This window comes from Limulus polyphemus, unplaced genomic scaffold (assembly GCF_000517525.1).
Source record: "Limulus polyphemus unplaced genomic scaffold, Limulus_polyphemus-2.1.2 Scaffold124, whole genome shotgun sequence".
Lineage (NCBI taxonomy): Eukaryota > Metazoa > Arthropoda > Merostomata > Xiphosura > Limulidae > Limulus > Limulus polyphemus.
Window position 1 is genome coordinate 856,985 of NW_013665734.1, and position 13,977 is coordinate 870,961.

At 32.4% G+C, this 13,977-nt stretch overlaps 1 protein-coding gene across 5 annotated transcripts in view; it reads right to left on the reverse strand.

Annotated features, from left to right (window-relative positions):
* Positions 1-13,977, reverse strand: part of LOC106472897 — a 104,507-nt gene that overhangs the window by 50,228 nt on the left and 40,302 nt on the right. For all 5 annotated transcript variants that reach the window (XM_022402341.1, XM_022402337.1, XM_022402334.1 and 2 more), the window contains 4 exons: positions 11,013-11,069; positions 3,589-3,755; positions 1,372-1,609; positions 304-354 (listed from right to left, as the gene is read on the reverse strand). In XM_022402341.1, the coding sequence (XP_022258049.1) occupies positions 304-354; positions 1,372-1,609; positions 3,589-3,755; positions 11,013-11,069 (513 nt within the window). The remainder of the gene's footprint in view (positions 1-303; positions 355-1,371; positions 1,610-3,588; positions 3,756-11,012; positions 11,070-13,977) is intronic.

The following is a 13,977-nucleotide window of genomic DNA, read 5'->3' on the forward strand; positions in this document are numbered from 1 at the left end:
TCCATTTTCTACACATAATCAATAGGCACACACATTAAAAACTAACAGTTTGTGAAACTTCTATATAACAAAGTGGGTAAAATTAAATTAACTGTTCTAACATTCATATTAGAAACTTTCATATCAACACTTACTTTAAAAACTTGCATATCTAATACATTTAATCAATCAAAATTCACAAAAACTAAAATTGTTTTAATTTATTTAAACAGATTATTCATTAAAGTAATTTTTAATGAATTACTACTTATCAGAAGACTAAAACTGACCAAAAAAATTCCTTAAGATGTGTTATTTTCATACCTTTGGAATTTAACTTGTGATCTATGTAAATTGCTCCACGAGGCATATGTCCTAAGAAAACAAAAATAGTAGCTATGTACCATACTCATGCATATCAAAAATAAAAAGGAACAACATTAACTTTGTAGATTCTAAATAGTAAACTTGTAAACTCTTGATAACAAAAACAGATTAGGCATAAGAAATGTCAAACGAAGCTAACAATTAATAAAATTATATAAATTTCTGTAAAGCATACAATATTCAAAACAGTTTTTGAAGTTGAAATTCTAAGCATATTTCATATGACAAAAGCAATCTGAAATTTAATAATCACTGAAATATAAGAGAAAACTCAAAGATACTCATTAATTTGAACTTTTAATAAGTGTGTAAAAATTCCAATAATAAATACTTATATAGCAGTCAAAAATACTTTGATATATACATGTTACTAACAAATGTAATTTAATATTCCAGTAAATATTTAAGAAAATTCTTTCTTTTGAATAAATGTATTTGATACAATATTGAATAAGATAGTTACTGAATCATATAATGTGTTGAGTTGTGTTATATATTCCAAAAGCATTGTCAAATACACTTAATTCTAAGAATGACTTAAGTTAGATAAACTTAGGTTTATCTGATTTTTTAATGTACTAGCCACTTCATAACACAAATGAAATACACACATGCATTTTTTTAAATTTCTTAACCATTCTGAACATTTTTCTGTGATGGAAGAACAAGTTAAATCATTGTCTTCTAAACTTCTCCACTACTAATAGTAGAGAGCTCAAGGTTGTATAAAAGTTTAATAACAAAAATTACTTTTTATTATTGAAATGTATAACTAGCATCCTAATTGCCCCATCTTTATTACAGCAAATTAGAAGACTAAAATATTTAACTCTGATCACACTTACATACTTTTTTCTTAATTGTAGCAACATCATTTCTTTATCTAATCAATGACATTTGTATAACATGCATTATACTAATTTGTGAGCATGACTGTATGCTCTACAAGTTTAAAGCATGTTTTCTAAACTTTAACATAAGACTGATATGTTTTTGTAGACATACCCATAGGTTTATTATACGAAATGCCTGCTGGATCTTGGAAATAATGTAACTGGCTGGAGTTGCCCGTCTGTGGTTCACTCTTATTAGTTAATGGAAAGGGATTCTGTAGATCTTTTTCCCTACTTGGATCATTTTCTTGGTTTGTGGAACTGTTAACAGTTGGCAAAGAACTTTGAGGGTTTTGAGGAGCCTTCCATGCAAAGGTTTCTTCTGGTGTAAAATACTTTTGATGTGTTTCCTGTAATGTTCAATTAAGAAATATATTTTATAAATATCGCACAACTACACTTAAAGAGGTTTTTTTTTATATATATGTATTAAATAAATACACAAGAATCCTTAAGATAATTTAATATTACTTAACTTATAAATATTTTAGTTGACTAATAAAGTATTGCACAAAATTTTGAATCCTTATCTAGTTTTATACTAAAAATGTCAAATCTATCATTGCTGGAACAATCAACAATTTATCTAAAACAAACTTCCACCAAAGATAAAAACTAGCAATGTACCATATAATGATTGAGTATCAAAATATTCTTTTATGACAATCCTGTCTAGTTTACAGTTTCTTTTGTCATGTTTCTAGAAGTTTAAAATTCTATAATGCTAACAATTTTCTTAATTTTACAGAAAATATTATCTCAAATGAGCCTAGCATGGCCTGGTGGTTAGGGCACTCCACTCGCAATCTGATGGTCATGAATTCGAATCCCCATCATTGAAAATGCTCCTCCTATATGGTTGCTTACTGGACCAGCTACCCAGATGTAAAAATTCTTGACTTAAAAAATTAACAGCCAACCCCAAAACCCAAATGAGAAACCCTCCAAAAAAAGAAATACTCAAATTTAATCACACAATACGAGAGACAAATATTTAGATATTCTCATTCAATAAAAGATTTATTCCATGCATGATTCTAGGCAAAATTTATATCCCTATATGCATAATACAATGAAAAGTAAATTATTAATTATCTGTCACATATTACTTAATACACTGTATTCTATATACAGTTCTTAAGTTTTTATATGCAGAGATATAAGAATCCAGTCATAAATATAAAACACAAAAATCCAAATTAAAAATTAGGGTCAGGTTTGAGAAAATAACGAAAGATAAAAAGATATGATAGTTGTACAGGGTGGATAATTTAAGAATTATAAACATGATTCAAAATATATTGCAATCTTTATGATTAGTTCTCTAATAATATTCAAATAAAGTTGTAACTATAGGATAACAAGCTCTATCAGGTATTTAAAAAAATTGAAGCATTAGGAATTTCAATTACCTTTCAGATAATTCTTATGTAGTGATATAAGCACTGGTGACCAACATATAAGTGGAAGAATTATTTTGCATAAGCTTAGAATGTGTGGTATAAATGATATATACTTAAACAATTATTCAAGATACATGACTTCATTACAGTAATAACTTCTAGCTTTTATTGGTGGAAATATATGGAAAGATTCCCACCATAATTCAAACATCTGTATTTATTTATAAATTAAGGTGTTGAATAATGAGCAGTCATAAAAGCAAATTTTAGAGTACAACCCTTTAATTTTATGCAATGACTTTCACAAACACAACCATGATTTAGTCAACAGCAAACACCAGGTCTTTTCGTGTAAACATTTTTATTGTTACATTGATAAAAAAAAAAATTATTAACGAAAAATAAGCAAAACAATCACAGTTACACAATCACTATATACTCTGACCTATAAAGATTTTAACGTTACTACCACTGTATCAGAGCTGTCCTGCACATAACTTTAAATATATATATATTTTTAACAAGAATATGCAACTATAGAAAGAAAAAGTACGTATTTATTACAAATTATTATTCACCCATCATTACATCGCCAATAGTAAAAATCAATTTAAATATCCATTAGAATTCCAGTTTTAGTCAAACAAATCTTATTAACCAATAATAATAATAATTTGTTTCCACTGTAAACAACTGCTGATGATAAAAATATCGGTATGACTATTATAACTTATATTGACATTACACTTTTGCAGAATAAAAGTCCTAGCGTTAGAATAGAATTCCAGTTCCAGAGCTAAACTGAGTAAACCAAGTTGTAATTTTACAACTTAGAAGTTCTAATTAAAGGATCTGTAAATACAAAGTAGTAAACAATTCTTAACAGTTATTCTATTATATAGTACAATGCGTATATAACACATTACCTTAGCTTTAGGATTTTTGTTTTGAACATCTTCGCCAACGTTTAGCCTCACACTTCTAAGCTGAGGCGGAAGTGTAGGCCCGCTACGCTCTTCAAACCGCTCCTGATCATGTGCTTTGCGTTGATTAGTTTCCATAGTATTTTGGGGTGAACGTCCTGGCATCCAAACTGTTTCGCCAGAGAGAGAAGAAAATTTTATTAACGTCAAACATAGTTATTTATCAAATTATAACACATTACTTTGTAATATAATGAAAAGTATGTTTTAATATTCATAAGAAAACACAAAAGTAAAAAAAAAAAAGCAGAACTATATGAAATATCTACCCCCTAACAACAACCAATGTCAAAGAAAAAAGAGGTCACGTGACTATCCATGCCGAAAGAGACCATCAATCACATCAGCTGTTTTTGGTTGACAGAGGTCAAGAAGAGTTTGAAGGGCTTTGAAATGTTTCTGTGAAACAGAACAGTCGGAAAAATTAAACATGTTAACATGAGCCTCAACCAAACATCTATCCTCCAAGTAATAACTGCACATCAGGCTCCCGTTTGTTCTGTGTTGAATTAGTCCAAAAAATAACAGGTGATGAAGCCACATCTATATTTAAATTTGCCGATGACGATTATGCCTTCCGATACGGGGTTTTCTTTTATGCATCTTCTGCATGTGTATCTACATAAATAATACCCTTGCGTTTGTCTGTCCGGAACGTTTCTCGCAAATTTCTTGATCAAACACTACAAATTTCATATCGTTAAAAAAGACTTTGTCCGAGGAGTCCGAATTGCATAGTGGCCTTTCCATTCAGAATCACCTTACCTTTTTTGCTTAGTCAAATTTTTTTATTCAACGAGTATGCTATACGACGGCACAATGACATTGTCATCACGTGACGAATGGCTTCGATTTCAACTTTAGTTTTTCTATTTGCAAAGTACTTCACACAAACAACAGTTAACCCGCATATAATTTCTGTAAAATTAAACATTACACTAAATACAATTGCTTTTGGCCTTCTCGACTTATTTAGGTCTAAAATACATATGCACAGTTCGTTCAAAATCATATGCTTATCACTTTGTGACACACACGCAGACGCTTCTGCGTAATCAGCTAAGTTTGCCTTCATTAAAACTTTCAATTTACTTTACTTCGCAATAATTTAGCTTCGTTTCGTTTCATAGACTGCTATAAATACCTTTTATTTACTTTTTTTTAGTACGGGTTTTATTCTTCGTTTTTGTGAGTTTCTTTGTTTCAACTCATAAAGTGTCATACACTGAACACTCATAACGGTTTCATACTGTGTACTTTATTATGAACAGCATTACTATACTTTATAGTTTACTTTATGTGTAGTTTTATAACATAAAGTTACGTCTACGTGAATTTGTTTGTATGATCGCGTATTTTTTTTCAAATAGAACAGAATTTATCGATCTAATACCTAATGCCTGCATGAAACCATAGCTTAAATGCCGTGCTTGAAAAATTATAAAAATAAAGGAAAATTCAAGCAAAGGGCATGAACACTACCGCGAATGCCCTGCAGTTCGCGGCTAGTATGTATACTAAGTCAAGGCAGAAGATCTGTAGTGATGTTTCCTACTATAAGCAATAACTAGCGGTCTTTTTGTCAACTTTGGTGGGAGTTTTATTTAACGTATTAAGCTGTGTTTTATGTAAACCGAATTTTCATGTACTTCTTTTGAACTAAACGCTACAAACAGCGACTGACCCACCTGTCATTTATTAAGTTTCAAAAAATAGTATGACATCCTCGTATATGGTCAGGCGTGGCTTAGTGGTTAATGTGCCATACTGTGGATTCCAAAGCCTAAGGTTCTACTTGCAATATGCTCTTCAACATGTTCTGTCTTTCAGCTCTGAGGACGTTATAACTGTGACAATCAATCTGGTTACACTTCTTTAAGTCAGGAGAGTCATGTGAATTTACATTTACTATACTGATGTAAACTTTATACACACACATGTAAAAAAAACGAAAGTTTTCTTAGGCTAACCATAATCCACAAAGTATTCATTTTTATGTACATAAATAATACCAGGCATCTAGACCTAGAAATTCAAACGTGATATACAATATATTTGAGTTTTTTACAGATGCTATGGAGAGACCTTACTAAGAGAAAATGCACGTTTCTACTTACTCAGTGATTTCTCGAACTTCTTGAAGTTCCGTACACAAATAGACTACCAACTTATTACGCTCGCGAAGCTACCAAGGGCAGCTAGCTACATGAACTTAAAAAAATGAATTGATCCAAGTTCGTTATATCTACGTATAGTGTCTCAATATTTGTACAAAGAGATGAGAAATGTTTCGTTGATACATTAGCTTCAGCACAAAAGGTAAAATAAATCCATATTAGATAGATAACAATGTTTTCATCTCTGAGCTAGTTGTATGTGGTTTGATATATATCCTTCTACATGAAAATAACGTAGATAAGACCTAAATGGTATTCGTAGCATACGAGGTTCAGTATGTTATATTCAAACAATTCTGGAGCCTCACCACGTCGTTACAGTAATGTGCCACATTTAGTCACGCTATATCTAACGACGGTGCCACTTGACAATAGCCCTGCTGAGTAGTTTACATCGTAAAAGGCTCCGTAATAAAGCTGTCATATTCAAGGCACACCTATTCTCTATAGCAGTGGTTCCAAACTATTTTTCTCTTTGCAAACCCCTTGAGTAATAATAGTTTGCGCAGCGAACCCCCTTTGAAGCAGTAATAAATTTTGTAAAATAAAATAACTTTTGAACGTGTTGAATTTATTGAAATTAAAAAGTTTCTGTAGCGCATAATATGTAACATTTCAAATAAAATATGAATCTCTGATATTGTCATCAGTTTGTAGTTAGTACCCAGTAAAATTGAAATACAATTCTTGAAACATAATAAAACATAAAAACGTGGGAACCATCAATAACTGCGGCACTTGAAATTCTTTTAGGGAGGATTAGAGTAAATCCCTCTGTGTAACCTTTGTTTCCCTTTTTATTAACTATATTTTTGTGCGCCAGCAATACCAAGTGTGAGACACGCGTATACCCGATTCGATTTTATTACTCATCAGGATCTCAACCAGCCTACCCTCAAATTGAAATTATTTTAAGCATGATTAGAATAAACTAAGCTCTTGGGCGTGTTCAAATAAATCAATCGAAAGGGTTTGACCTCCTGAGTCGAAAACTGTAATTAGATCTCAAATCGGACAAGAGATGACGGAGCTATGAGCTAAAAGTTTGTACTTGTATAATAATAATAAACAACCTCAGAGCCGTTCTATGAGCCGCTTAACTACGGCTAAAAATTGAAAAACAAAAACAAAAAACATTTAACTAAAACTAATGAGAATTCTGAGCTTGTTTTGAAGAACACAGTGCTTTAAATTTCGGGTCAACAGAAGAGAGATATACTCTTAAATTTGGCTCTGCATCAAGATATTTCCTACCGTAAATATTTTAATAAATTAGAAGGAAATTAAAATATTGGTAAGAACTGTAGAACCAGGAAAATAAAAGGGACGCCATTACCAAATAATTCACGCGAACGCCTTAGAATTATCCCTCGAACCCCTCTAGCGTACACGAATGACACTTTTGCAACGCTTTTCAACAGCTCGATCACATAGAAAGCCATGGGTGCTGAGTCCAGCGACTTGACCAACATGTTTTCGTATGATGTTACATGAATACTCATTTCATTCAATAGTTGCATGAGATCTGTTGAATGAATATGTCTGGAGGCAATTTCTTTACAAGATTATTCTTGATTATATTGAGTACTATTGCCTGTGGCACGTGAACAGCTTTTGCCTCTGACTTTTGTGTTCGTAGATTTTCACCTGTTGTACTTTGTTTACCATGACTAGAGTACGATTTCTTGCAGATCTCTTTCCTGGTTCTCCAAACCGATCAATGTTCCTTTGTTTTCCAATGTCATTAAGTATAAGGAGTATCCCCGTCTTGGAAATTCTAAATCCTTGATCTGAACACATCTTTATGACCTGAATATACGAGTATTTTGCATCTGAAAAAACTGTTACATACCATTTCAAAAGCGATTAATTTTCGATGACGTCACACTGCCTACATAACGCGCCAAACAATGTCAAAATGTAGTTCTGATATATTTCGTTTCATCGCGACTTTGTTATCACATGATTTGCTTATTTGGATATTCAAAACGTGTTGATATAATATACTCAACTCTCGGCACATGTCGAGAAGACACCCATAAACATGTTTAATACAAAAGTATATCACTACTTTTAGTCTTATTAAGCCTAAACAAAGCAGCATATGGCAGAAGATTGCGCTATTATTATAATCTAGAGGCTAAGAAATTACAAATGTTTTTACCAAATTGGTTAACTAAGACATAATTTTTAACCAGAAGCTATGTAACAACATTATTTTAATTCATTAAAAACACCCACTTAAATAAACATCCTTTTGTTAAAGAGGAAGAAAACATCAAAATTTGTGTTTACTTGTGGAGTAGGTACATCACGTCAATTTGATTAATTTGACGTTTTTTCAGGTAAAATTTAAGATTGTATGTAAAAACTTGATTTTGTTTTTCAAAAAGCACTTTATAGTAAATATTATATTATAAAAAACTAATTTATTGCTTTTTCAATACATCTTCTTGTACGGATCATGATAAGTTGGATGGTTAGGGGGCCACAGGGTTCGTGTATTTTAAGAATTAAGCTTCCGTCGGGCTATATTTGGACTGGTAGAGAACACTCTTAACGGACTCTTAACCTTGAGGACTCAGTTTTTGAAGCTGTCTTATCTCCGCCTACGACAGAGGGTGAAATAGGGTCTGTACCTACTAACAGTGAGATGACATAACAAATATTCATTGATTTATACAGTACGATATAGGAATGGATTTTTCGAGTACATAACATAGGTTTGTAACACAAGTACATACTCCAATATAAACCCAATCATTTATGTAAAGCCATGTTTCTTTAATTATGCATATACGTATATGTGGATAGTTAGTTTTATAAATCTTCCTATCTGCTTAGAATTTTTGCGCAAAGTTACGAACATGATATATGTTCATAACCGTTCCTAGTTTTGAATTGGCGGACTAAAAGAAAGTCAGCTTGTCGACATTGTTCACCGCCAACTCTAAGATGCTCTTATCTGACTAGATAGTGATATTTTCCGTCGCTCTTATAACACACCCGCGCCCCCAAAGTATAAAGCACGATTTTTCCTCATATATTTCTTCAGTAACAAGATGCGAACGTTTAACCCCCAGATCCATAGTCTGAACGCTAACCAAAGGGCCACAGTCTACCCTAGATAAGGTTTATACTAAGTTTTATATGCCATGTTATCCTGCAGGCTTCTAAGTGCACAAAATAACAAATTCCTCAGATTTTATTTTAAAACTGCTTTGTATATAACGCTTTACTTATGTGACCAGTGTAATGAAAATCCTACTGGTTTCAAAGGACAAAATAACAAATTGGCTAAATCTTATATTTTATTTTACAATTGCTTTCTAAATAATGATTTATTTATGTGACTAATGTAATGAAATACTTAGGAGCTTTACAACATTACATACTTAATGTTGTTGTGTAATATGATTGTAGCTGCTATATAATTGGACAAAAGCTCTAGATTTGTGAAATATACCGTGTCAGTATTCGTGACACTAGAATATTAAATTGTGTAACATTCTATTACATACATATGCTTGTGTCTACGTATGCACAAACACGTAGTAATTAAGAATTGCAATTCTAACGTACACATACCTCTACCTATAATACATTGAAGGACTTCAATCTTGATTTCTCTAACGTCAGTAGAAAAAAAATAATAATTTTCAAGATATCTGTAACTGAGCTTGGACTGACAAATAAGCAGTTAACTGCCATTTTAATAGTAAATGTAAAATTGTATTGTACTTATTTGATGAAAATAATCTTAAAAAAAGATTGAATTTCTAATACCATAGGGTATCATTATAGAAACCACATTTATTGTTTTGTCCGTCTTTTTTCCTTGTTGATGGATCTCTGGAAAGGTCAGTACCTTATACATGTTCATTTATTTATATTATACTATTAAATAGTGTTAGTTACATTTATTGCTCTAGTATTCATGAACTTGTTTTCAATTTTCCAAAGTCCTGTACTTTGTCTTAATTTACTTCCCGTATCACAGTGACCTTTTATATTATATGTACATTTTGGCTTCATATCGGTCTCAAAGAAACGGCAACAAAAAATTGAGAAATGTTAATCCTCCTACGTGTTTGTTCATTTTTTTCTTTTAAATGATCCTATATCTGTAAGTTGAATTAAGTGATGCTCAAGAGATGCTACCATGTGAAATATGATCTCAGGAAGAATGTTTTGTTCACAAATATACAACTTTGGATATACAAACACATGCAAACATTAGAATATACAGCTTGCAAAGAGGTTAATAACTATAATGTGGGCAATTATGTCTGCGTAAGTACCTAATTTACTTTTTAATGGTGCTCTCTAAGGGTTATGATGTCAATATTGTACATTTTTCTTGGTGGGCATTATCGTTGCATTTTGTTTTTTAGCGTAATACATTGTAATTGCTAATAAATATTAAAAACGTTTTTAAAAAATCTAAAAGTTATCTTAATATTCTTAAATTTGTATAAATTTATACCTAAATCTCCACTTTCGAGTTAACAGGCTTCCCCAAGAGAATTAAGTTAACTTTGTCCTATACAGTATCAGTAACAATTATATGTTATACAGTCACATTACTTTAAATTTAGATTTAATCTAATACAAAACCATTCATCCTTTGCAACAACAATAATTTAGTCTACGTGCCAGATCTATAAAATAAATTTCGTATGTAAACAGAGTAGTACAACTCACTACAGGATGAAAAACAGGGTATACGAAAGGATTTAGGGGATTTACACAGCTTTATTTTTTTAAGGTACTCAAGCTAAGGTCCAATTCTCATAAGCTCACCATCCACATAATCGTAATGTTAATGTTCAGTTAAGTCAGCTTTTATAAAGAAAAAAAATACACACTTGCATGAAACATAAAACACAAATTATTCTATGAGCGAGAAACTAGTTGATTAATTCTTTCGATCTTTTATTTTTCCCATGTGTTATCTAACATCAGCTGTTTTAAGGTTTCCCTTGAACAGACGTTATAAATAGTCTATAGGGTTTTAAATTACATTCTGTTTAAGCTAAAGCAGGTATTGCTGACACAGATGTCAACACTTTTTTTACAAATGTGATTAGTATTCATAGAAAGAGACATAATAAATCAAAATAAATTTTTGTGAGTTTTAAGCTACATTTTTGTAAATGCAACTGTCATTACAAAACTAACACAACTTACCAGCTTTTGGCCCTGTAGCTTTAAATGTAGGCCCGGCCGGGACTCCCGAGAGACTTTCTGAAACAGACATGATATAACATAGAAAAATATTACAAAGATTTATTAGCGGGGATCGGATTTTTCAGTAAAAACTTTTACACGTTATTCCTTGATCTTCGCACTGTTTTTGCGGCAAAACTCACAGATAAAGTTCTTGTTTCAGATTACACACACCTTTTGTTCATACACCACTAAACACGTCTTTGCTACTTAAGATGTAAAGTTCTTTAGGAAATTTCGCAATCGTGTTGGAGAAAACGTTTGATAACAACAAGTAAAAACAGATTTAAACACTTCGGTCTGTTGCCAAAAACGAGCACTTGAATACAAATGAAACAATCGTTGATTCTAGATAATGTTATGGTATGTCCATAAATTCTGAATAAGATGTAACTTCCTTCTACCAGTAGTATTTCCAAAATCTGACCCAGTAACGACACTGAACTGTTTGAGAACTATACAGTCTAAGCAGGAGGTTTCGATCGCGAGTATACAAACCCACGAGTCATCAGCTAAATTTAACACGAGTTCCTGTTCACTGTTTCCCTTGACTTTAAAGCCTGCGCGTGCTCTAGCACTCATCATATACACTGCTTACTTCCACATAGTTCACTCTCTCTTTCCCTGTTTCTCCTTAGAAAAAAAAAGAAGAACTAAAACCATAACTGGTCTCTAACAAATTTTTATACCTGAGCGGCAAAGCCCGGAACTGAGATACAGGCCGGATATAGTGTGGTTGAACAGGAAAAAAAAAGATCTCTAAGTATAGAAATACATTTTTTATACGAAATGAACTGGTGCTCGAATGGTCATAAAAATACATTAACGAGGAAGCGGTGGTTTTATAAAAATGTTTTACATCCTTGGAGACAAAAGGGATAGTTTCATTGTAAAAATTCTACTGCCCCATATCATAATAGTGTAAATACTAATATAAATTGGTTCTGCTATTGTGTATAGGGGTTTGGATAAGCACAAAACTGAGTTCTGATGCGTGTACGCACTAGAACGTGATGATACATAATAGCAGAAACACTAAACAGTTCACCTTAAAGTAACCTGAGTAACTAAGAGATTTGTATTAAAACAAACGTTATTTTCAACACTCACCCGTGAATGACACGTGCATGAATTTTGAGTGTAATTAAACTTGTAATGTTGTATAGAAGTTCATATCAATGTAAAATATATTGCTTTTAATAAAATTATGTATGAGTTTTGTTTACCTTTCAAAACTTCTACTACAAAGTTGTTAAGATTTAGACTTATGAAGGCACACATATTATTTTCGTTAGCGGTAGCAGAATAGGTTATAATGGTCGTCACTGATGTTTGACAAAGCTTTATTATATGTTTAAAATATTTATTAGTAATTGTGTTGTGGACCAATTCTGACACCACTTCGTTGTAGATCGCCTTGTATCCACTTTGTTACTATCGTGATATATTTACACTTCGCTTTATCTTCAATTTCATTAAGACTTTACTGATTCCTATAAGGAATTGACTCATACTAATATACATAACAAATTTCTGTTTATTGCTATATATATATAATCAACAACACATAGATTTATAACTAGGTTATGTTTTTTTACTGGAGGAATATTACTTCTTCCTATGCCTTTCTCTCTCGGGACCCCAATGGCACAGCGGTATGTCTGCGGAATTACAACGCTAGAAACCGGGTTTCGATACCCGTGGTGAGCAGAGCACAGATAGCCCATTGTGTAGCTTTGTGATCAATTCCAAACAAACAAACAAACCTCTCTCACTCTCTCGGTTTATTCCGTCTCTCTCACATATCTTGGCCCCTCAGTGGCACAGCGGCATGTCTGCAAACTTACAGCGCTAGAAACCGGGTTTCGATACCCGTGGTGGGAAGAGCACAGATAGCCCATCGTGTAGCTTTGTGCTTAACTTCAAACAAACAAACACATCTGATCTTTTTTTATTCTCTCAACGCCTGTCTGTTAGATCATTTTTTTTTCAAAAACTACGCCAACAGGCCCTTTTATTTTATGGCCTTACGCCTGTTTTTCGTAATTAGGATTATAAGCTTCATAATCACAGGGATTTTTGTAACTTCCAAATCCTGCTGAACTTAGAAAGACGGCCGCTCCCTCTAATCATTTCCCGACGAGTTAGAGTGCTTTAATCCTCTAATCCCTTGGGGACTGACCATAAGCCGGCCGCTTGTTCATCTCGTTCAACCCCAATCGAGGCTCCTTACACCTAACTTCATAACACAGCGTATGGTTACAACACAAATACACGTGCAGATCGCAAGCACACTTCAAAGCGTTTTTCAAAACCTCTGTTAAAACGCTAAATCACGCTTGAAATTTCGCTGCCTGTAGGTTTGTACTTCCAAGAATTTGATACAAACGTTCATTTGTATTCTCTGAAATTATTTGAAGAAATAACAAACAATTTTTAAACGTTTGTTTGTTTGTTTGTAGTTAAGCACAAAACTACACAAAGGGCTATCTGTGCTCTGCCCATCACGGGTATCGAAACCCGGTTTCTAGCGTTGTAAGTCCGCAGACATACCGCTGTGCCACTGGGGGGGGGGGGGCATTTTTAAACGATACTGATAGGAATAATTATAGAAGAGGGGTAAAATAATTTTTAATTACACTTAATCATATATTAGTGACGTTCTATATGTTGCAGTTTATATTTAGGGTGACCATACAAACCATAAAACCGGGATAGGCCCAGATTTTTAGATCTTAAAAAAATCTTTTAGGAAAAAATTATAAACAATCAATTATGCAAGTGATAAATATCATCAAGTGAAAAATATATTTTTTACTTAACTTATCGCCGCCACAGATACCTCTCTGATGAGTAAATTTTTTGGTGGCAAAATCTTGTTAACTAGAAATTTGTCCTAAAATTCCGAACAATTGTCATTCATGTT